Source organism: Equus quagga, chromosome 2 (genome assembly GCF_021613505.1).
Source record: "Equus quagga isolate Etosha38 chromosome 2, UCLA_HA_Equagga_1.0, whole genome shotgun sequence".
NCBI classification, from domain to species: Eukaryota; Metazoa; Chordata; class Mammalia; order Perissodactyla; family Equidae; genus Equus; species Equus quagga.
In genome coordinates this window covers 41,523,394-41,548,430 of record NC_060268.1, presented here as the reverse complement: position 1 = coordinate 41,548,430, position 25,037 = coordinate 41,523,394, and the positions used below count along the sequence as shown (strand labels likewise).

The window sequence follows — 25,037 nt, the reverse complement described above, 5'->3', positions numbered from 1 at the left end:
CTTTAAAAAAAAATTTGTGTCCTTTAAAAACTGAATAATTAAAAAAATTTGATACAAATATGAGCAAAAAATTGAACACACTTAACCAAAAAAAATATGAATTGCAAAGAAGCACATAAAAAGATGCCCAACGTTAGTCAGTAGGGAAATGCAAATTAAAACCACAATGAGGGGCCGGCCCCATGGCCCAGTGGTTAAGTTCTCGCCCTCCACTTCAGCAGCCCAGGGTTTTGCCAGTTAGGATCCCAGGCACAGACCTAGCACCACTCATCAAACCATGCTGAGGCGGTGTCCTACATAGCACAACCAGAAGGACCTACAACTAGAATATACAGCTATGTACTGGGGGGCTTTGGGGAGAAGAAGAAGAAGAAAAAAAACACAATGAGATACTACTATACATGTAATAAATGGTTAAAATTAAGATTGACAATATCAACTTTTGGCAAGGATATGGAGAAACTGGGACTCTCATCCATTGCAGGTGGGGATGTAAAATGGTTAGAGTCTGGGACAGTCCTCTGGCCTCTAAAGTACTAATTAGGGCCACTGTAGAAAAAAAATGTAGTAGTTTCTTATAAAGTTAAGCATATATTTAACATACAACCCAGTAATCTCACCATGAGGTATTTACCCCAAAGAAGTTAAAACACAAAGAGTTGTAAACGAATGTTCAGGCAAGTTTATTCATAATAGCTATAAACTAGAAACTACCCAAATATCCATCAATTGATAAATGAATAAGCAAATTTGATGTATCCATAGAACATGACTATTGATACATGCAACAATGTAGGTGAATCTCAAAAAGCATTATGCTAACCGAAAAAATCCCGACACAAAAGACTACATACTGCATGATTCCACTTATATGAGATTTTAGAAAAGATACAACTAAAGTGAAATAAAGCAGACCGGTGAGTGTCAGGGGCTGGTGAGTGTCAGGGGCTGGGGATAGAAGGAAAGGATTGACTTCAAAGGGATATGTGGAAACTTTTTGGGATGATAGAAATTTTCTATATCTTCATTTTGAAGATATTTACATAAGTATATTCATTTGTCAAAACTCATCAAATTGTACACTTAAAGTTGGTGAATTTTATTCTATGTTAATTATACCTCAGTAAAGATGATTTTTTCAATATCAATTACCTGGAAAAATAGTTAACAGGGATAGATTTGTGATTTTTTCATTAAATCAGTAACTATAAACAATAATATTAATGAGTCTATATGAATTCTATAAAAAACTTTATCTAGAACTTTATTTCTAAAAAGATTTTTATTTAGAACTTTATTTTATGTTCTTGAAATGCCATTTGTATTCTTCTGTGCTGCTCAGTCCTTTGGTATCTACAGGATAATGAAAACTTACTGTCCTTATTAGGCACATCTATCGAAATTACTGGTTTTCTTTTGAAGCATTGAAGACCTCTAAACAATATCCTAAGATGCTGTACACTATATGATGGCCATCAAACACAAGAGGACTTGTAAACACCTTGTTACATGCAAAGAGTATGTTCAGTAACCTCCTCCTCCAGGAAAGAGAAGCTCCAGGGATTTGTAGAACTGATTTAGCAAAACAGGATAAAATATTGGTTGTCACATTTGACAGGACAATCAAACAAAATCATAGGTTGAGAAGTAATTCTGACATCAGACTCTACTTACCAGTAAAAAGTCATAAATTCTTAGGTCATGTTATCAGAAGAAATTCAGTTATACCAACTAGCCTTCTTTTGGCTAAACGCCATCCTTCCCCCTGTCCCAGATTGTAAAGTACTAATTGGGGCCACAGAAGAGGTCCCACAAATAAAACAGAGATTAAGAGCCCCAGGAACCAATAGCTTTTACCCACTGATACCTGGAGATAGAATGGACTGCATTTCCCTCCAGATCATGTACTGGATGGGACCTTTGTACAGGCCCACGTTCAGCTTTCTGGAGATAAGCTCTCTGGGTGTCAGCACCTTCATTCCTTGCTCCAAGCTGCAGGTGACATAAATCATTTATTCTTAGACATCCTCTAGGGACTGAAAGAAGGGTATTAATACTATATGGAAACACTTACCTATTCAAGAAAGAGGTGATGTCCTAGAAGAGGAAAAGAGAGATAGAGAACTTAGATGCCTGTTCATCAACTCCAGAAATTTCTTTGGTGATGCTGGCCACCACCAGAATTTGATCGTCAATAGCGGGATCCTGTGCAGATGGTCCCCATCCCATCTCCACCAACTCCTCTCATCCTCCGTGTGCCTTTTCTGATCTGCGTCCTTCATCTGACCCAGGATAAACTGGCCTTATCTTGATATACTTTTCTAGAGTTCCTTTTTACATGGAACAATAGAGAAATTAAGGTTAAGTTATTTTTACCTATACTGCCACATAGTCTCAGGAGAAAAATACAATAAGTATTCCAGCCCCAAGGCTATTTTTCCTTACTCTGGCTAATTTAGGTTCTGAGTGCTGAGGTGGTAACCAATGCCACCGTAGAGGTGAAACTTCAGGTAGCACAGACTGGCAAACAGCTTTTCAAACAGGTCAGATTATGATTGCTGAAAGCTAGTCAAAGATACAACTTAGGTTGCAACATAATTATTTTTGAGAAATAAAGCTTCAAATTTTTTTATAGATAAATATTAAAATATTAATTCATACTGTTATTAATGGCATTTTATTATCTTCTTTTCTAGTAGGGTGAAAGTAAAGCTTTCTATTGAGTGTAAAGCAAAAATAGCCTCCTGCTTTTCTTCCACAGAATCTTAAAAGCACGACAGCAGGAGTTTTTTGCCCCTCCTGGTGGGGGAAAACTGCTTATACCTCCTTTCCCATCCTCTTCCGCCCTCTAGAGTCCTCATAGTCATGTTGATATATAGAGCCTCACTTTGAGAAAGTCGAAGGAGTTCTGCTGTTCCTTCCGTTCCTGGATGCTCACCAACATCTCCTTGGCTAGGAGAGACTGTTCCTGAAGCTGGTTCAGATTTATCTCCATCTCCTCATTCAAGGCTTTCCCCTCTTCTCGGAGGTTATTTAAAATGTCCTTTTCTTTGCTGTGCAGGAACTGATGCAGCTTTAGAAACTCCAAAGAGACGTGTTGCTGCAGGTGTAGCTTGTTTTCCTGGAAACCTCCATGATCATCACCATCGTAATTACTGAGACTAGCACTTGGGGATGGGAGCCCACACCACCAATACTCACACAACTTGGGAAATACCATAATAGGAAAATGCATAAAAATGGTTGCTGAGTATCAACATTCAACCATACGAAATGGAGCCCTTTGGAAGACTTACTCTGTCTTTCTGAGCTAGTTTAATAGTTCAGGATGAAATAGTCAAAAGTGGTCTCTAGGTTCCTATTGCAATACAGAGGTGGTAACCAATGCCATATTAAATAAGACTGTGGGGTTAATCAAACATTCTAGAATGAACGATTATACCCTCCTACCCAGAATTACAAACCAATATCTACCAAGTGATGCTTTTAGACTGGGATCATAAGGAGGCTGAAAGAACTGTCCTTATCTAGAAATCAGAACTGGGGGACTGCCACTCCTGCTGCCAGGACAACATAGAAGAAGCAGGTGATGGGCAATGCCTGAAGCACCGAAATCAATAACTGCTATATTTACAGCTCTTTTCTTAAATGACTTCAACATCCTCATGGGTGAGCCATCTGACATCCTGGCTTCTCAGTTCCTTATCCTCCTCACTTCTAGTGATTTCCACTTTTATCTACTCATTCTCTTAGTCACACTGAGGATTTTATCATCCCTAGCAATTGTACCATCTCCAAAATTAACTTTTTATGCTCACTTACTCACGTACCCCTATTGCAACAATTATTCAGTCTCATTGAAACCTCTTATTCATTGACCCCTCTATTTCTATTCATCAACTTCTGTCTTCATGTCCCCTCTTACCCAGCTTTGATTCTGTGGTCCATCATTATATTGCACTCTTATATTCTTAACTCTCTCCCCTCTAGCTCACACTTTTCCAGTTTTCCTTTTATCTAGTTCACCACTATTTCTCAGTCTTATTTGTTGGTTCAATCTCCTCTAACCAACTTCTAAATATTAGAGTTACTTGATATTCTGTCCTGGGCTCTTTCCCCTTCTTATTCTATACTCTCTTTCTAGGTAATAGCCTCTCCTCCCACAGCTTTAAATACCACCAAATGCTGACTTCTTATTTCCAGCCTAGACCAACTTCTGAGCTCCAGATTCCTATATCCAACTGTCTATTTGACAACTTCACTTACCCCTCATGTCTAATCAATCACTATATCCACGTTATTTTTATCTCCAAAGCATATTCTGAAGCTGTTTATTTTTCTCCATCTCCTCTGCCTGTCTAGTCCAAGCCACCACCATCATTCTCTGGGACCACTGCAGTAGCCTTCTAACCATTATCCTATCATTGTTCCTCTCCAATCCATTCTCCACACCGACACCAGTCTGACATTTTCAAAATGAGATGAAACCATGTCCTGTGTAAACCCATTAATGGCCTCTCATTATTCACAGGATGAAGTTCAAAATTTTTAACATTACCTACAAGGGCCTACATGATTGGACCCATATCTGCCTCTTCAACACATCTTGTCCACCATGATCCAGTTTTATTGGCCTCTCTGTTTAACATAGCAACTAACTTCCTGTCTCAGGACTTTTCTATATGCTCTTTCCTCTTCATAGAACATTCTTCTCCACCACTTCCTTCATATTCCCTTCACCCAGTTCACTTGGCTAAGTCACTCATCCTTCAATTCTCAATTTTTAATAGATGACTTCTTCAGAGAACACCCCTCGCCCAGTCTAGATTAGGTTTTACATTTATGTGCTCTCATAGCACCCTATATTTTCATTTATAGCAATTACCACAGTTGTTATTTTATTGTCATTAGTGGGATTATTTAATTAACATCTGTCTTCCACTCTAGTGGAGTATAGTCCAGTATAATGCCTGACCCACTCAAATATTTTTTGAATGAATGTAATAGCTGAACTAGGAACTCTTACAACAAGAACAAGATTCTCTGGAGATACAATTATTTCCATCTATTCTTCTTCCTTCCCTCACTGTACATATTTCTTTTTCCAGATGCCAAATGCCAGAGAAGACTCTCCTCCCTAGAATAATTAATAAAGAAACAGAACTCCTAATGTAGCCCCAAAACCTAGGTACTGATTTTCCTGGTCTCTAACTATTAATGTTGCCCTAGAGCTCCTGTGAAGTTGAAAGTATAGGCAATAGTTTTATTTAGTTTGGAGGAAGCTAGGAAAGATCAAATAAAATGGGAAAAGACAGCAATCCAAGAGACCTTGGTTCAGAGGTAGCCTGGCTATAAACCCAAAGGAAAGAAAGGTATTTCTTTGGACTTAGCAATATTTAGTGGATTTTTCTGATGAATTCCTTATTTTGCCATAGATAAAGGGAAAGCCCAAGCAGATCACAACCCCAAAACAATCACCTAATGACTGAACCATCAAAAGGGTCAGTATATTAGGGGAAAGGTCAGTCTGCTCTCTCTGTTGATTAGCTACTGGGAATCTACTCCACTGCTATATTGTTTGCTACCCTACAATGTCTGTTTTCTAATTCTATAGCCCAGGTGCCATTTAGCGTGTTGATGGTATATGTCTAGGCACCTTTCCACCCACATAGCTGAAGTTACAAGGAGAGTGTATTCCAGTTCTATGCCATAACCCCTCTACCCTGCTCCTCACCTTGTAAGCACCAATAGCATCTTTCTGCATGTTCCTCAGGGACTGAAGTTCCTTCAGGGTTGCCTCCACTTGACCCTGATGGATGGTAAGCTCCTCCTGGGAATATCACATAGAATGAACCCACACTGACTTGGGATGAAGGGCCGTAAAGGACATCTCCCCCAAAAGCCCGATGTGTCAGAAAAAAAAGGTGAGCTTTTGCTGCAAAAGTCTTTCCTTTCCCCTGTATCGTAGTTCCTGTCTCTTCTAAGAATTGTGAAGAACATTACAAGTAGCAGAAAAACTTAGTTTTACCTTCTTATTAACTAACTACAGGGGTTTGAAGAAGGTAACAGGACTCTATACATTTTCTATTCTAGTTACACTGTTCTCACTATTTATACTTTCACTTACATTGTTCTTATTTGGAACATCTGTTTCTTCCTTCTGCCCATCCAGATCCAAATGATTTCCCAGTTCAAGCTTTCTCTTATCATACATCCCCTGACTATTTCAGTTTTGTCTAATCTTCTCTGAAATTCTAAACATCTGTGAGTTACAAATGTGACAAAATTTAGCTCTTAATAGTAGACTAACTTGTATCGTTTCTATAGTTTTATTCATTTTAAACTTGACTAAATTTCAAGACTTTTATAACAAAAGTAATATCTTATATGTCCATATTCTACTCAGTGTCAGGTGGAGTGCTGTCGTGGCAGGGTTTAGGTGAATATTTGATTGATTGAGGGAATAGGCCAGAGCTCCTCTATTGCTCCTTTCCTGCAATCAGAACTCTAGAGAAAGAACTTTGCATTGTATTTTCTGAGCGCTCTGAGCTTTCTAATAATCATGTGAATAAAGGAGTGTGATTGGAAGAGAGAAGAATTCCTACAAAAGATTTTTCCCAGCTTTCCTAAAAGATTACTCAAGGCCCAGGGCTCACCCACCATAAAGAACTGGACAGCATCAGTGATCTGCAGGAACTCTTTAGACTGCCCCACAGACAACCGAGCATCTTTACATTGAAAGCAGATCAGTTTCCCATCTGGCTTACTGAACAGTTTCAGGTTCTCTCCATGCTCTGGGCATTGTGGATGGCCCTTGAGTAGGGGTAGCTTCTTAATCTTCTCTACCAGCTTCTCCAGGACAAGGTTGAATGTACAGTGGCTATATTGACATAGCATCTTACACTCAGGACAGAACGTTTCCCTTGTTTGCTGCTTCCAAAAGTTTTGGATACAGGCCTGGCAGAAGTTGTGGCCACAGCTTAGCATCAGTGGATCACGGAACCAATCATTACACAGTGGGCAGTGTAGCTCCATAGTAATATCTTGTATCTGCACTTTTGAGGGTATCTGGGTGGTCAAATCATTCACTTCAACGTGGTTGCCTGGGTCGATGTTGGAGGAATTGTTGGAAGATACCTTTGGAAAAGAACAGCTAAAATGAGTTTCTTTCTTGCTGCAAATTTCAGTTCTCCAAGACAGTGGGCTCCATTGCTAAAGGAGCAGAGAACTGGTGCAGCCAGAGTAAAAGCACCATAATCTCTCTTTTGAAAGTGATCCAATAAATTCAGTGTTTTCTAATCTCATAGTTTATTACTACTTCCAACAAACCAAGGCAGAAGAAGAAAGAATACTCAACCAAATAAAATTATTTTGTTACACATCCCTCTATCCACCCACTTTCCCCATGTATCAGTTGAAAGTTTTATTTTCAACTTCTGTTCTACTGGTATTACCTTTTTGTTTTGTTTTCTAGAAGTCATGCAAAAAGAATTGGGAGATCAGTTAGATTCCTCACTCAGTGGCATAATATCACCAATCATAATATCACCCAGGCCCTCTTCCTCTCATTTGTTTAAAACACATTACAGAAATAACATATATACAGAAAAACACAGAATCCTAAGTGTAGAGCTCAATGACTTCACAAAATGAACATGTCTCTGTAATCATCACTCTGATCAAGAGACAAAACACTACCAGCTTTCCAGAAGCCCCCCCACCATATGCCTGCATCAACTCACTGTCCCTCATCAAGGTTCACCCCTATCCTGACTTCCAACATCATACATTAGTTTTGCCTATTTTTGAATTTTGTATAAAAGCAACCATGCAATATGTACTCTTTTGTTGCTGGCTTCTTTTGTTCAGCTTTACATTTGTGAGATTTATCCATATTGTTCTATGTAAGTGTAGTCCATTCATCCTCCTTGCTGTACAGAATTCCATTGTGAATATACTATAATTTACTTCTCCTTCTACTATTGATAGACTTTTGGATAGTTACTGGTTTGGGGCAATTATAAATAGTGTTGCTAAGAACATTCTTACTCATGTTCTTTGGTGAGTGTATGGTTGTGCACCACATAATGACATTTTGGTCAACAATAGACTGCATATACAACAGTGATCCCACAAGATTAGTATCATATAGCCTACGTGTGTACTAGGCTATACCACCAGGTCTGTGTAAGTATTGTAGGGGAGGAAGATATTTTCCTTTACCCTCCTAGGTTCTCCTACTTGGTCTAAGAATTAAATTGGCATGAGACAGATTAACAGGAGAAAAAAAGTTTAATAACATATACATGGGAGAGACCCAGGAAAACTGAGTAACTCACCAAAACGAACAATACCCTCACCTTAAATACCATTCTCAGCTAAAGACAAAAAAAGATGTGGGGGTGGGGAAAGTCAGGGACTTCAAAGAGAAAGAAGGCAATTTACAGGTAGGTGAAAAGGAGTAAACATTTGGAAAATAGATGTTTGGCCACAAACAAACAGAAGAACACAGAGGGGAGCCCAACAAACAGGCATTTCTGGGTTCCTCCCTGTCTACCACCTAGTTCATGTTATGCTAAGGTGATAGCTCACTTCCTGAGACAGGTTTTTTTAATCTGAATTCTTTTAGGCAGTAAGGAGGAGGTAATAAGAAAAACTCTGAGTCTTTTGTTTCTTAAAAATAATCAGTCTATGGGGCCAGCCCTGTGGCCGAGTGGTTAAGTTTGCATGCTCTGCTTCGGCAGCCCAGGGTTTCACTGGTTCGGATCCTGGGCGCGGACATGGCATCACTCATTAGGCAATGCTGAGGTGGCATCCCACATGCCACAACTAGAAGGACCAACAACTAAAATATGCAACTATGTACTGGGGGGATTTGGGGAGAAAAAGCAGAAAAAAAAAAAGGAAGAAGATTGGCAACAGTTGTTAGCTCAGGTGCCAATCTTTAAAAATAAAATAATCAGTCTAAAATAATCTTCATGTTAAAGAGACATATTTTGGGATGGCAAATAGTTTTCCCCTTCAGTACACTCTCTGATGTTCGCACAATGACAAAATTGCCTAATGATGTATTTTGCGGAATGTATCCCTGTATTTAAGCAATGCTTGACTATATATATACATATATAATGTATATATACATATGTCTTGGGTATATACCTGGGAGTGGGTCATAGGATTGGCATATATTCAGCTTAGTATATATTGCCAAACTGTTTTCTAAGTGGTCGTAGCAATTTATACTGCCACCAGTGTTGTCCCATATCCTTGTCAACACTTAGTATAGGTATATTCATTTTAGCCATTTTGGTAGATGTTCAGTAATATTGCATGTGGCTTTCATCTGCATTGCCTGATTACAATGGATATTGGGAACATTTTCATATATTAATTGTTTATTTACATTTCCCCTTTTGTGAAGTATCCATTCAAGGCACCTATTTTATTATCGAGTTGTCAGTCTTTTTATTTATTCACAAGAGTTCTTCACATATTCTAAACAGGAGTTCTTTACAAGTTACACATATTGCAAATATCTATTTCCATTTTGTGGGTTGTCTTTTCACTTTCTTGATTGTACCTTTTTTTTTAATGGTATCTTTTAATAAAAGTTTTTAATTTTTTTAACTTTTTCATTTTCAAGCAGAATGCAAATACAGAAAGCAGCATGAAAGAAAAGTATAGCTTATTGAATTATTGATAGATGAACAACCATGAAAGGAGATAGAGCCTTGCCCACTCCCCTAGAATCCTCCATATGCTCCCTACCACCTATATGTCCCTTCCCTTATTCCTGAGATGATCACTCCTGAATTTTGTGTCAATCATTCCCTTTTTTGCCTGTTTTGATGTTTATATAAACAAAATCATTTTATATATTTATCTGTGCCTTGCTTTCTTTGTTCAGCATGACTTGAGATTCATCTATGTTGATACACATAGCTGAAGTTCATTCATTTTCAGTACTATATAATATTCTATTGACGAAAATTTATTTATACATTTTACTGTTTATAGCCAATTGGATTGTTTTGGTGTTTGCCATACTACCAATGCTACTATGAACATTTTTCCACGTTTCCTGGTACAAGTGTGCAAATGTTCTCTAGGTTATTTAATGTTAAATGAACCTTTCTTTCCTGGAATTAATCCATTTTGGTCATGATATATTGTCTTATTTATGATTGTGTCTTGTTAGATTAGATAAATCTAAATATTTACTTAGATTTGGTTTGGTAATATTTTGTTTAGGATTCAACCTCTGTCTTCATGAGTGAGATGGCTTTTAAATTTCCTTTCTTAAACTATCCTTGTCTGGTTTTCTTATAGTAGCCACATAAAATTAATTGGGGAGTGTGCCTTCTTTTTCTCTTCTCTGAGTTTGTGTGAAAAATAGAATTATTTGTTCCTTGAGCATTTGGCAGAACTTGCCAGCAAAACTTCTGGGATTGATGTTTTGGTTTTTGGTTTTGTTTTATTTGGAAGTACTGATTTACTTCTTGAATAGTTATAGGATCATTTGGATTTTCTATATTTTTCTGAGACAGTTATGGTAATTTGTATTTTTCTGGTAGTTTTTTTTGCCTAAATTTATAAATGTGTTGGTATTAAGCCATATTTTCTTATTATCTTTTTATTGAGATATATTATACATACATAAGAGTGTTTAACATATTTGTATTCATTTTAAATAATAACAAAGCAACTCTTTGTAATTACTACTCAGATAAGAAATAAAACACCAACTAAAAATACTTTAGATGCCCCCGTGTGTTCTTTCCTAATTATACATGTCTCCCTTCTCCTCATTGAGAGCCAATATCCTGCCTTTTGAGTTAAACCTTCCTACACGTTTCTTTATTGTTTTCTTATCTATGATTGCATTGCTAAACAACACAGTGTTTAGGGTTTTTTCTTGGGGTTTTTTTGTGTGTGTGAGGAAGACTGGCCGTGGGCTAACATCTGTGCCAGTCTTTCTCTGTTTTGTATGTGGGATGCCACCACAGCATGGCTTGATAAGCAGTAGGTAAGTCTGCACCTGGGATCCTAACCCATGAACCCTAGGCCACAGAAGTGGAGTGTGCAAACTTAACCACTACACCTCCAGGCTGGTCCCTTTTTTCTGTTTTGAACTTTGTATAAATGGAATCCTACTATATTTTTCTGTGACTTGTTTCTTTCTCTTAACATTATGTTTGTAAGATTAATCCATAGAGAATCCATGCAGCTGTTCCTTTTCAATTATATATGGTATTTCATTGTGTGACTATGCCACAATGAATGCATCCAGTCTACTGTTGATGGACATTTGTTTCAATTTTTCTGACCATTACACACAATACTTTCTTTTTTATTGAGTTCATAATAGTTTACATCATTGTGAAATTTCAGTTGTACATTATTTCTTGTCCGTCACCACCTAAGTGCTCCCTTCACCCCCTGTGCCCACCCCCCAACCCCCTTCCCCTGGTAACCATTGAACTATTTTCTTAGGCCATGTGTTTGTTTATATTCCACATATGAGTGAAATCATATGGTGTTTATCTTTCTCAATCTGGCTTATTTTGCTTAGCATAATACCCTCAGGTCCATTAATGTTGTTGCAAATGGGATGATTTCATCTTTTTTTATGGCTGAGTAGTGTTCCATGGTATATGTATACCACATCTTCTTTATCCAATCATCAGTCGATGGGCACTTGGATTGTTTCCATGTCTGGGCTATTGTGAATAGTGCTGCAGTGAACATAGGGGTACATATGTTAATTTGGATTGTTGATTTCAAATTGTTTGGGGAGATACCCAGTAGTGGGATAGCTGAGTCGTATGGTATTTCTATTTTTAGTTTTTTGAGGAATCTCCATACTTTTTCCATAGTGGCTGCACCAGTTTGTATTCCCACCAGCAGTGTATGAGGGTTCCCTTTTCTCCACACCCTGTCCAACATTTGTTTGTTTGCTTTTTTAAGATTGGCACCTGAGCTAACATCTGTTGCCAATCTTCTTTTTTTTTCTTTTCTTTCTCCCCAAAGCCCCCCAGTACATAGTTGTACATTCTAGTTATAGGCCCTTCTGGTTGTGCTATGTGGGATGCTGCCTCAGTGTGGCCTGATGTGTGGTGCTGTGTCCCTGCCCAGGATCCAAACCAGCAAAACCCTGGGCCACCAAAGTGGAACGCACGAATCCAACCACTCAGCCAAGGGGCCAGCCCCCAACATTTGTTATCTTTAGTCTTAGTGATTACAGCCATTTTAACAGGTGTTAAGTGGTATCTTAGTGTAGTTTTGGTTTGCATTTCCCTGATGATTAGTGATGTTGAACATCTTTTCATGTGTTTATTGGCCATCTGTATATCTTCTTTGGAAAAATTTCTATTCATACCCTCTGCCCATTTTTTGATCAGGCTGTTTGTTTTCTTGTTGTTCAGTTGTGTGAGTTCCTTATATATTTTGGAGATCAACCCCTTGTCGGATATATGATTTGCAAATATTTTCTCCCAATTGGTGGGTTGTCTTTTTGTTTTTATCCTAGTTTCTTTTGCTTTGCAGAAGCTCTTAAGTCTGGTGAAGTCTCACTTGTTTACTTTTTCTTTTGTTTCCCTTGTCTGAGAAGACACAGTATTCGAAAAGATCCTTTTAAGTTCGATGTCAAAGAGTGTACTACCGATGTTATCTTCTAGGAGTTTTATGATTTCAGGACTTATCTTCAAGTCTTTGATCCATTTTGAGTTTATTTTTGCATGTGGAGCGAGATAATGGTCTACTTTCATTCTTTTGCAAGTGGTTGTCCCGATTTCCCAACACCATTTATTGAAGAGACTATCTTTTCTCCATTGTATGTTGTTGGCACCTTTGTTGAAGATTAGCTGCTTGTAGAGGTGCAGGTTTTTTGTTGTTGTTGTTTTAAAGATTGGCCCCTGAGATAACCGCTGTTGCAAATTTTCTTTTTTTTTTTCTGCTTTTTCTCCCCAAATCGCCCAAGTAAACAGTTGTATATATTAGTTGTGAGTCCTTCTAGTTGTGGTATGTGGGACGCCACCTCAACGTGGCCTAATGAGTGGTGCCATGTCCGCGCCCAGGATCCAAATGAGTGAAACCCTGTGCCACCAAAGCAGAGTACGCGAACTTAACCACTCGGCCAGGGGGCCGGCCCCTAGATGTGCGGTTTTATTTCTGGGTCTTCAGTTCTGTTCCATTGATCTGTGTGCCTGTTTTTGTACAAGTACCATGTTGTTTTGATCACTATGGCTTTGCAGTACTTTTTTTTTTAAGATTTTATTTTTCCCTTTTCTCCCAAAATCCCCTGCTACATAGTTGGGTGTTTTTAGTTGTGGGTCTTTCTAGTTGTGGCATGTGGGATGCCACCTCAGCATGGCTTGATGAGCAGTGCCATGTCCGTGCTCAGGATTCAAACTGGTGAAACCCTGGGCCACCAAAGCAGAGCGCGAGAACTTAACCACTCGGCCACGGGGCCGGCCCCTGTAGTACATTTTGAAGTCAGGGATTGTGATGCTTCCAGCTATGTTCTTTTTTCTCAAGATTGCTTTAGCAATTCGGGGTCTTTGTTGCCCCATGTGAATTTTAGGAGTCTTTGTTCTTTTTCCGTGAAGAATGTCATTGGGATTGCAGTGAATCTGCATTGCTTTGGGTAATATGGACATTTCATTTTAACTATGTTTATTCTTCCAATCCATGTGCATGGAATCTCTTTCCGTCTCTTTATGTCATCATCTATTTCTTTCAATAATGTCTTATAATTTTCATTGTATAAGTCCTTCACCTCCTTGGTTAAATTTTTTTTTTTTTTTTGAGGAAGATTAGCCCTGAAGATGTGCCCATCTTCCTCTACATTTTTTTATATGTGGGATGCCTGCCACAGCATGACTTGACAAGTGGTGTGTAGGTCCGCACCTGGGATCGAACCGGCAAACCCTCGGCCGCCCAAGCGGAAGGTGCAAACTTAATCACTGCACCACCAGGCTGGCCCCCTTCCTTGGTTAAATTTATTCCTGGATATTTTATTCTTTTTGTTAGGTTTGTAAATGGAATTGTATTCTTGAGTTCTATTTCCGTAAGTTCGTTATTAGAGTATAGAAATGCAACTGATTTTTGTAAGTTGATTTTGTACCCAGAAACTTTGCTGTAGTTGTTAGTTATTTCTAATAGTTTTCCAATTGATTCTTTAGGGTTTTCTATATATAAGATCATGTCATCTGCAAACAGCGAGAGTTTCACTATTTCACTCCCTTTTTGGATTCCTTTTGTTCCTTTCTCTTGCCTAATTTCTCTGCCCAAAACCTTCCGTCCTGTGTCGAGTAAGAGTGGTGCTAGTGGGAAATCTTGTCTTGTTCCTGTTCTCAGAGGGATGGCATTCAGTTTTTCCCCATTGAGTATGATGTTGGCTGTAGGTTTGTCATATATGGCCTTTATTATGTTGAGGTAATTTCCTTCTATCCCCGTTTTGTTAAGAGTTTTTATCATAAATGGCTGTTGGGATCTTGTCAAATGCTTTCTCTGCATCTATTGAGATGATCATGTGATTTTTACTCCTCATTTTGTTAGTGTGGTGTATCACATTGATTGATTTGCGGATGTTGAACCATCCTGGTGTCCCTGGTGTAAATCCCACTTGATCATGAGGTATGATCTTTTTGATGTATTGCTGTATTCAGGTTGCCAATATTTTGTTGAGGATTTTTGCATCTAGTTCATCAGCAATATTGGCCTGTAGTTTTCCTTTTTTGTGTTGTCCTTGTCAGGCTTTGATATCAGAGTGATGTCAGCCTTGTAGAATGTGTTAGGAAACGTTCCATCTTCCCTAATTTTTCAGAATAGCTTGAGAAGCATAGGTATTAGATCCTCTCTGAAAGTTTGGTACAATTCTCCAAGGATGCTGTCTGGTCGTGGGCTTTTATTTTGGGGGATACTTTTGATTACTATTTCAATGTCTTTACTTGTGATTGCTCTATTCAGATTATCTATTTCTTCTTGATTCAGCTTTGGGAGATTGTAAGAGTCTAAGAATTTATCCATTTCCTCTAGATTGTCCATTTTGTTGGCATATAGCTTTTCATAGTATTCTCTTATAATCCATTGTATTTCTGTGGTATCCATTGTTATTTCACCTCTTTGATTTCTAATTTTATTTATCTGAGCTTTCTCTCTGTTTTTCTTTATAAGTCTGGCTAGGGGTTTGTCAATTTTGTTTATCTTTTCAAAGAATCAGCTCTTTGTTTTATTGATCCTTTCTACTGCCTTTTTCGTTTCGATTACATTTATTTCTGCTCTAATTTTTATTATTTCTCTCCTTCTGATGACTTTGGGCTTTGTTTGTTCTTCTTTTTCTAATTCAGTTAGGTGTAGTTGGAGATTGCTTATTCGAGATTTTTCTTGTTTGTTAAAGTGAGCCTGTGTTGCGATGAATTTCCCTCTTAAGACTGCTTTTGCTGCCTCCCATCTGAGTTGGTATGGTATGTTTTCATTTTCATTAGTCTCCAGAGATTTTTTGATTTCTCCTTTAACTTCTTCAATGATCCATTGATTGTTCTATAGCATGTTGTTTAGTTTCCACATCTTTGTCCCTTTCTCAGCCTTTTTCTTGTAATCAATCTCTAGTTTCATAGCACCGTGATCAGAAAAGATACTTGTTATTATTTCAATCTTCTTAAATTTATTGAGGCTTGCCTTGTTTCCCAACATATGTTCTATCCTTGAGAATGTTCCATGCATACTTGAAAAGAATGTATATTCTGCTGTTTTTGGATGGAGTGTTCTATATATGTCTATTAAGTCCAACTGGTCTAGCTTTTCATTTAATTCCACTGTTTCTTTGTTGATTTTCTGTTTGAATGATCTATCCATTGCTGTGAGTGGAGTTTTGAGGTCCCCTATTATTATTGTGTTGTTATTAATATCTCCTTTTAGGTTTTCCAATAGCTTCTTTATGTATTTTGGTGCTCCTATGTTGGGTGCATAGATTTTGTAAGTGTTATGTCTTCTTTTTGAATACCATGTCTTCTCAGACAAGGGAAACAAAAGAAAAAGTAAACAAGTGAGACTTCACCAGACTTAAGAGCTTCTGCAAGGCAAAAGAAACTAGGTTCAAAACAAAAAGACAACCCACCAATTGGGAGAAAATATTTGCAAATCATATATCAGACAAGGGGTTGATCTCCAAAATATATAAGGAACTCACACAACTGAACAACAAGAAAACAAACAGCCTGATCAAAAAATGGGCAGAGGGTATGAATAGAAATTTTTCCAAAGAAGATATACAGATGGCCAATAAACACATGAAAAGATGTTCAACATCACTAATCATCCTGTCAAAGGTTAGCTGTCCATAGATGTGTGGTTTTATTTCTGGGCTTTCAATTCTGTTCTCTTGATTGGAATGGACTAGCCCAGGGTTGCCGAAGGAGAGCATGTGAACTTCACCACTATGCCACGAGGTTGGCCCCTCTCACCTTTCATTTTGAGAAGAGAACTCAAGAGAAAAATACTTTCTTTCTCTGTAGTTCTGAACACTTTGGGGATTTTAATTTTGGGAGCCAGCAGAGGCTTCAGATAGATTTTAAGAACATCAATCAATGAAACAAGAGTGGCTTTGATAGGTCAGCCAAAGGATTAAACTGAAAAAGGTGCCTAGCCCTTCCTATTGATTGAAATAGTTTAACCATTGCACACTTTTCTACAGAGGAACATCGAACGGGGCCTTTAACAGCTGCTTGTTTCATTTTATTTCCTCACCTGAAATATGCTTAAGCCTTGAATTTTAATTTTAAGTACTAAATGCAGTTGATTACAAATTTAAGTTCAGGACTGATGTCACCAAAAATGGCAGAGCAGGGATCCCTGGGGAGAGATCCATAAAAACAACTAATAAACTTGTGAAAACTGTCAGAATCAAGTTTTGCAGAACTCTGGGATCTAGTCAACCAGGGGAAAACTTAAGGAAAAAAGAAGCTGTCACTTTGTAGTAAGAGTGTACTATAGCATTCTAAATCATTCACTTACCATTCCTTGCCCCCCAGACTGGTGGCATCCATTAGATGGCAGCTGCACTCCTGGTGCAGGTTGCGAGTGCCAGAGGGAATATGGACCTTATTCTCAAAGAATTGTGGTTGAGTGTTCCACTCTGTCTGGTGGTTCCCTCAAGGACTAAAACAAGGGCTTGCCTTTGTTTTGCTCAACTCGGAGAGTTCCCAGGGCTGAGGTGGCTTCCGGGCAGACTTTTGCTGAAGGTACTTAAAGGGAAAAGAATTGGACACAGTAACCTATGGGAACGGATAACAATCAGGACAAGCAGTAGACAGACCAAAAAGCCTGGGAAAGATGTTGGAAAATAAGATACATGGTGAATAAGAGCTTTTAACAGCTCCCAAGTATACTTGGGAATCGAGAAGCCCATGTCTGGATACACACTTAAAAAAAGGTGAGAAGACCCTAAGCTTTCCCCTCTGGCTGACTTTCAGGGTCCACATGAGCAGGAAGTAAAGGTTAAGGGTGAGCTGTAAGTGGCCTGTGTTGAAGGAGTGCTCCAAGATAGAGCCAACTGGCTGGAAGTCTACTTTTTTCTTTTTCTTTTTTCCTCTTCTTGGCTCCAAGCATTTGAGGAAACTGTGTCAAAACACTAGCTGACCACTAATCTAGTGGAACACAGGTTTCAGGAGCCACATATGACAAAGATAACAGAATTTAAAAATATAGTTTAGAAAAATCACTAAGCAAAAAACAAGAAACAGCAACAACAAATACTAGGGAGGGGGAGAATCTGATTTCCAGAGTTGCCACATCATAATATTCGAAATATCTAGTTTTAAACAAAAAAGGCATGCAAAGGAATAGGACAGTATGGGCCATTCATGGGGGAAAAATAATAGCAATTGTCTCTAAGACAAAAACTTTAAATCAAATGTTATGCTTAAACAGCTAAAGGAATCATGGGCAAAGAACTAAAGGAAGCTTGGAGAACAATGTCTCACCAAAAAGAGAATATCAATAAAGAGATAGAAATTATGAAAAGGGACCAAACAGAAAATCTGGAAGTGAAAATTACAATGACTAAAATAAAAAATTCACTGAGGAGCAGAAAGAGAAAAGAATGAACAAAAATGAAAAGAGACTAGGAGACCTGTGGGACACTATCAAGCATACCAACATATGCACAATGAGAGTCCCAGTAAAAGAGGAGAGAGAGAAATGTGCGGAATGAATATTAAGAAATAATGGCTGAAAACGTCCACAATATGATGAAAGACATGAATCTATATATCCAAGAAATTCAACAAACTCCAAGCAGGATAAATTTAAAGAGATCCACACCAAGACACATTATAGTCAAGTTGTCAAAAGACAAAGAAGCTTGAAAGCAGCAAGGGAGAAGCAACTCATCATGTACAAGAGATCCTCAATAAGATTTAAAGCTGATTTCTCCACAGAAAACATGGAGGCCAGAAGGCAGTGGGTTGACATATTTAAAGTACAGAAAGAAAAAAAACTATCAACCAAGAATTCTTTGTCAAAACTATCCTTCAAAAATGAAAGAGCAGTTAAGACATTCTCAAAAAGACAAACAAAAGTCTTTAAGACAAACAAAAACTAATGGAGATCATCACTAGTAGACCTGCTCTATAAGAAATGCTAAAGGGAGTCCTTCAGGCTAAAATGAAGGGACACTAAAAAGTAACTCAAAACCATAGGAAGAAATAAAGAAGAGTGGTAAAGGTAGCCTCATAGGTAAATATAAAAGCCAATATTGTTGCAGTTTGGGGGCTTTAACTCATCTTTTTTCCTGTATTATTTAAAAGACAAATACATAGCGGCCCAGGGTTCACTGGTTCGGATCCCGGGTGCGGACATGGCACTGCTTGGCAGCCATGCTGTGGTAGGCGTCCCACGTATAAACTAGAGGAAGATGGGCACGGATGTTAGCTCAGAGCCAGGCTTCCTCAGCAAAAAGAGGAGGACTGGCAGTAGTTAGCTGAGGGCTAATCTTCCTCCAAAAAAAAAAAAAACAAAAAAAAGACAAATACATAAAATAATAATTATAAATATATGTTAATGGGTACACAATGTATAAAGATGTGATTTGTGACAATAACAATATAAAGGGGGAAATGGAGCTGAAAATGAACAGAGTTTTTGCATACTATTGAAACTAAGTTGGTATTAATTCACACTTGATTGTTAGAAAGTTAAGATATTAATTTTAAGCACCTGGGTAACCACTAAGGAAAAAAACTAAACAGTATATAGAAAAAGAAGTGAAGAGAGTCAAAATGACTCATCTGGAAAAAAATCAATTTGAATACAATAATAGATGAATTTGGAAACAAAAAAGATATCACATGTAGAAAATGAATAGCAAAATGGCATAAATTTTTCCTTATCAGTAATTACTTTATATGAAAATGAATTAATCTCTGATTAAAAGGCAGATTGAGAGAATGAGTAAAAGGAACATGATCCAACTATATCCTGTCTGCAGGAGACTCACTTTAGATCCAAAGACACAAATAAGTTAAAAGTGAAAGGATGGGAAAAGATATTCGATACAAATACTTACCAAACAGATGGAATGGCTATACAAATATCAGATAAAATAGACTTTAAGACAAAAATTGTTACAAGAGACAAAGAAGGACATTATATATTGATAAAAGGGTCAGTCTATCAAGAAGATGTAACAGTTATAAACATATGCACACCAAACAACAGAGCCCCAAAATATGTAAAGCAAAAACTGACAGAACTGAAGTTATAAATAGATAGTTCTATATTAACAGTTGTAGACTCTATTACTCAACTTTTAATAATGGATAGAACAACCAGACAGAATATAGAGGACTTGAACAACACTATAAAACAATTAGACCTAACAGACATATATAGAACACTCCACCCAACAATAGCAGACTATACATTTTTCTCAAGTGCACAAAGAACATTCTCCAGGATAGGCCATATGGTAGGTCACAAAACAAATTTCAATAAATTTCAGATTAAAATCATACAAACTCTGTATTGGAATGAAACTATAAATCAATAACAGAAGGAAAACTGGAAAATTCACAAATATGTGGAAATTTAAAAAGGTACTCTTAAACAATCAAAGAGTCAAAGGCAAAATTAGAAAATAATTTGAGATGAATGAAAACAAAAACACAATATACCAGAATTTATGGGATGTGGCAAAAGCAGTGCTAACAGTGAAATGCATAGTTATAAACACATGTTAAAAAAAAAAAAAAGAAAGACCACAAATCAATAACCTAACTTTCCACCTTAAAGAACTAAAAGAAGAATAGCAGGCTAAAACCAAAGGTAGCAGAAAGAAGGACATAGAGATGAGAGTGGAGCTAAATTAAATGGAGAATAGAAAAACAATAGAGAAAATTAATGACACCAAAAGTTGGTTATTTGAAGAGCATCTTAAAAATTGACAAACTTTTAACAGAACTAATGATAAAAAAAGAGAGAGAGAAGACTAAAATTACTAAAATCAGAAATAAAAGTGGGGACATTACTACAGACCTTAGAGAAATAAAAAAAGATTGTAAGAGAATATTTTGAACAATTGTATGCCAACAAATGAGATAACCTAAATGAAATGGAAAAATTCCTAAAAACACATAAACTACCAAAACTGACTCAAGAAAGAACAGAAAATCTGAATAGACCCATAACAAGAGATTGAATTAGTAATCAAAAACTTCCCGACAAAGAAAAGTCCAGGACCAGATGACTTCACTGGTGAATTCTACAAAACATTAAAAGAAATAATATCAGTCCTCAAACTCTTCCAGTAAATAGAATAGGAGGGAACACTTCCTAACTCATTCTGTGAGGCTACTGTGAGCCTGATACTAAAACCATATGAAGATATCACAAGAAAAGAAATAATTTTAGTTTTCTTTTCACAAGAGAATGAAAAGGCAACTCACAGAATGGGGGAAAATATTTGCAAATCCTATACCTAATAAGTATCCAGAATATAAAAGACCTCTTACAACTCAACAGCAAAAAGGCAAACATTCAATTTAAAAATGAGCAAAGGGCTTGAATAGACATTTCTTCAAAGAAGATAGGCAGATGGCCAACAAGCATGAAAAGATGCTCAATGTCATTAGGGAAATGCAAATAAAAACCACAATGAGACACCAGTTTAAACCCACTAGGATTGTTATAATTTTTTTTTAATGGAAAGTAAATTTTGGTGAGGATGTGGATAAATTGGAACCCTCGTACATTGCTGTTGAGAATGTAAGATTTTCAACTTGTACACAAATATTAATAGCAGCACTATTCACAGAATGTCCATCATTCTGATGTCCATCAACTCATGGATGAATGCATAAACAAGCTGTGGCGTATCCATAAAATGAAGATTATTCCATCACAGAAAGGAATGAAGTACCGATACATGCTGCCACGTAGATGAACCATCCAAAACATAATGCTGAGTGAAAGAAGCCAGGCACAAAAGGTCACATATTATATTATTCCACTTATAAGAAATATCCAGAATAGGTTAATCCATAGAGATAGAAAGCAGATTAGTTGTTGCCAGAGGCTGGGGGAGGGAGAAATGGGAAGTGACTGTTTAATGAGTATGGGGTTTCTTTTGGTGATGAAAATATTTTGCAACTAGATAGAGGCAGTGGTTACACAACATTGTGAATGTACTAAATGTCACTGAATTGTACACTTTAAAATGGTTATGTAAATTTTTGGTTTGTGTTATATAAATTTTACGTCAATAAAAAAACTGAAGCAGTTTCTGACTCCAGAGCCAGACTTTTTATACCAAATAGTATCCTGCTTTGCAGAATGCTGTACTGTAAGCTACTATTTGATGTGTAGCCACCAGAAGTGCTTCAATCTCAATACCTAAGATTCTGATGAAATAAGCATTCAATAATGCCACCTCTGTTCTAATGCCCACTTGCTGGGGATAGAAATGAGTAAGATAGAGGCTCTGCCTATGAGCTCACACCTAGGTCTCCACTAACATTTGTGGGTCAGGAAAAAGTACAACTAGAAGCCCCTGGTCCATTCTTCTTAGTTCCCTCTGTCAACCCCTCACCGTTTCCCACACCTCATAAGCATGTGTGTGGAAAACCCAGCCCACACAACCAAGCTCCATATACATATACACACACACCTGCCCTTCAGGCACACAGCTGCCTATGGGAGTATGGAGGCCCCAGCAGTGGGCACAGAACCTTTTGAGCAGAGAATTTTAGAGTCCTGGATATGTGGTGTGTGATTTAAAGTAGGAGAGAGCATAGGTTCCTTGATCTGATGGACTCTTGTCTTGTAAGGAGGAACATAGGTGGAGGAAGGTCAGAGTAGGAGCCTCAAAGCATTGGCCCAGGGAAGGGCCCCCCTACTGCCCAGGTCTAGGGGTGGTACTGCCTTCCTGTCCCATTTTACTCACGCTTATCCTGTCCCATCTGAGTACCAACCATGAGTTGGTATCTGCTCTGGAATCAGCAAGGAGGGACTGGCCTGAAAGCAAGTCTAAAGTTTTATCTTACAGGCCACACCTTTATCAGAACTGAATTCCTGGAGTCTCAGGGGCCCTGTAGGGCTTGTCTGACTTAGCTGTGTGGAGGACCTTGTTGTCACCATTCATTGCCCATATTCCAGGATTCTGGGCTCTGCTTCCTAAAAAATTTTCTGCTGGAATTCCTGAAATGACTTTGCACACCCCAGACTTTCAAATCCAGCATCCATTGCTCCCACCATATACCATGACCAGCTCTGTGTACTCTTACCCTTTCCTAAATGATAAGCTGAAAGACTGTGATCCAGGAATATAAAAACGGGGACTGAGATGAGACCTCCTCAAAGTAGGAGGATAATTTCTATGATAAAGATAAGTATGCTTTATAGGAGCATAATAGATGGGTCCTGACACTTGACTAGGGGGTCTGGTCAAAGGAAATATCTAGGATGTTTAATAGGGGACTTGAAAGATCAGACCTTAGGCAGACAAAAGTGAAGAAGACTATTATGGTGGGAAAAAGACAAGTTAAATGTACATATACTAGTTTTCAATTTGTATATCATGTCCTCTGAAGAATGAAAAACTTAAATATAGACAGAAGATTTATTCTGAGGCAGAATCCCTGAGGATTGGTCCGTGGGTTACTCTGATGCTCTTGAGAGGGAAACTGGAACTAGAACTTGCTGTCACACTGAAGTCAGTGGTAGAATCAAAGGAATCCAAAGAATTCTAACCCTACGACAAGAGTATCTCCATCTGCTGCACATGCCCTTGAGAATTTGAGTATCCAGAACTAAGCCTCCATTCCTAGTTAGAAGTTTGTATTTGCCTCTATTTTGGGGCTTAGTTCCACTCATATTAAGATTTATTCTAGCCAGGGGAACATGGCTAAAAATTCTTTGCCCCATTATCAAATTCCATTCTCATTGATGACTATTTCTGTTGCTCTCTTCCCATAGCTAGATTTTCCCCTCTTTCTGCCTAAATGCTTTGGCTTGAGTCCCTAGACCTCTGCTCCCCGATTTCCCACACCACGTGTGTTCCTTATCCCTGACACCTGATCTCCCCAAGCCTGAATCTTGCTTGCCTGGACCTAATATAGCCACTTTGTCTTTGAATATTACCTCTCCACCATTCTCTCCAGTCTCCTTTTCCTAAACTCCTATCAGACAAATGTTGGTGCTTCTCACTCTAGCCTCCATTTGTCTTAATTTCCTCTTCATATTTTCTTACTCCATAGCTCTCTCTGTTTTGCTCTGGACATTTTCTCCTGTTCTTGTTTTATAGATGCTATTTATTTTTTGTTTCTTTAAATTTCTTTGAATCAGATGAGTTCTTCCTGAATCAGCTATTTGCAAGAGACTTGCAAGAGGGTGGTGGCAGGGCCATATTTGAGGTTATTATTTTTTTTTATGAAATTGTGTGTGAGAGTTCTTAGAGCCCTTACTTTTCCCCATAATCAGCACTGCAGTGTTGCTTACAATGCAGAGTCTGTCTCCTCCACTCTTCCTCACCAACAGGTTGCTTCCCACAAATATGGCTTATTTGTCCTTGTTCAGCTTCACCTTCCCTATATCTCAAACCTCCACTCCCTCACCTGGGCCACAGGCGATTAAAATACAGGTGGGCTTCTGATTCATTTCATAAGCTGTTCAATAACCCAACATGTGATCTAATGCAAAAAGATGATCTGGGAAAACTAGAACCTCTTGTGAATTTAACTCTGGAAACAAAGAGAGAATCAGGAAATTGATAGTCAGAGCAAAAGCTTAAAGATTGCAATGAAGTACAGTTTGGGACATGAAAGGTCATGGCATGGAGAAGCATCTGGAAACAGCATCTAGGAACTGAATTTAAAATGTAAGACAGAAGAAATGCAGAGATGTAGGGTGGAGTCAGTTAGTTGGTATAGACAAGAATTACAGAGAGAAACAAATGTGGAGAGTGGCTGTGTTACATTAACCACAGCACTGTCTTATGGCTCTTCCTGGATTGCTATGCCTAGCACAACGCCTTGCCATAGTAGGGGCTCAACAAATGAGTTGGAGGAATTGATGTTTATCCCCATAGAAAGTGAGGTTACCTCTTTGCTCAAGGTAACTTGTCTGAATCTCTGCTCTTGTAGCAGACCCTCTACCCCAGGACTTCATAGAAACTATTTTCTTAAAGCTTGCCATGGAGTTTGCTAAACACTCACTTAATGACTTACTCTCAGTCTTCACCCTCCTTCGCTTATTAAGTCTCTCCTCTGCCTCTTGTGATCCAACCCTGTCCCAGCTCTCCTGCCTCTGACCGCCCCTCTGACTTGGCTGGTTTCTCTTCCTCTTCTCACTTTGTTAAGTGTAAACAATCACCATGGTCTGTCTTCAGCTATCTTCTAGCTCTATACTCTCTTCTTACCAAGTGAGCTATTCATTCCCATGACTTCGTGTCCAACCTCTATAGAGGTGACTCCCAAATTTATCTCTGGGCCTACATCTCTGAGCCCTTGACTGGGTCCTTGAAACTCAACAAGACTGAAACA

At 38.1% G+C, this 25,037-nt stretch overlaps 1 protein-coding gene across 3 annotated transcripts in view; it reads right to left on the bottom strand.

Annotated features, from left to right (window-relative positions):
* Positions 1-25,037, bottom strand: part of TRIM69 (tripartite motif containing 69) — a 49,042-nt gene that overhangs the window by 10,129 nt on the left and 13,876 nt on the right. The window contains exons 2-7 of one of the 3 annotated variants that reach the window (XM_046655496.1): positions 17,017-17,246; positions 6,661-7,137; positions 5,735-5,830; positions 2,888-3,121; positions 2,075-2,097; positions 1,868-1,992 (exon numbers count right to left, since the gene is read on the bottom strand). In XM_046655496.1, coding sequence (XP_046511452.1) covers positions 1,868-1,992; positions 2,075-2,097; positions 2,888-3,121; positions 5,735-5,830; positions 6,661-7,137; positions 17,017-17,019 — 958 coding nt within the window. In that variant the 5' untranslated portion in view covers positions 17,020-17,246. The remainder of the gene's footprint in view (positions 1-1,867; positions 1,993-2,074; positions 2,098-2,887; positions 3,122-5,734; positions 5,831-6,660; positions 7,138-17,016; positions 17,247-25,037) is intronic. The other 2 variants (XM_046655497.1, XM_046655500.1) reach the window with 2 other exon arrangements.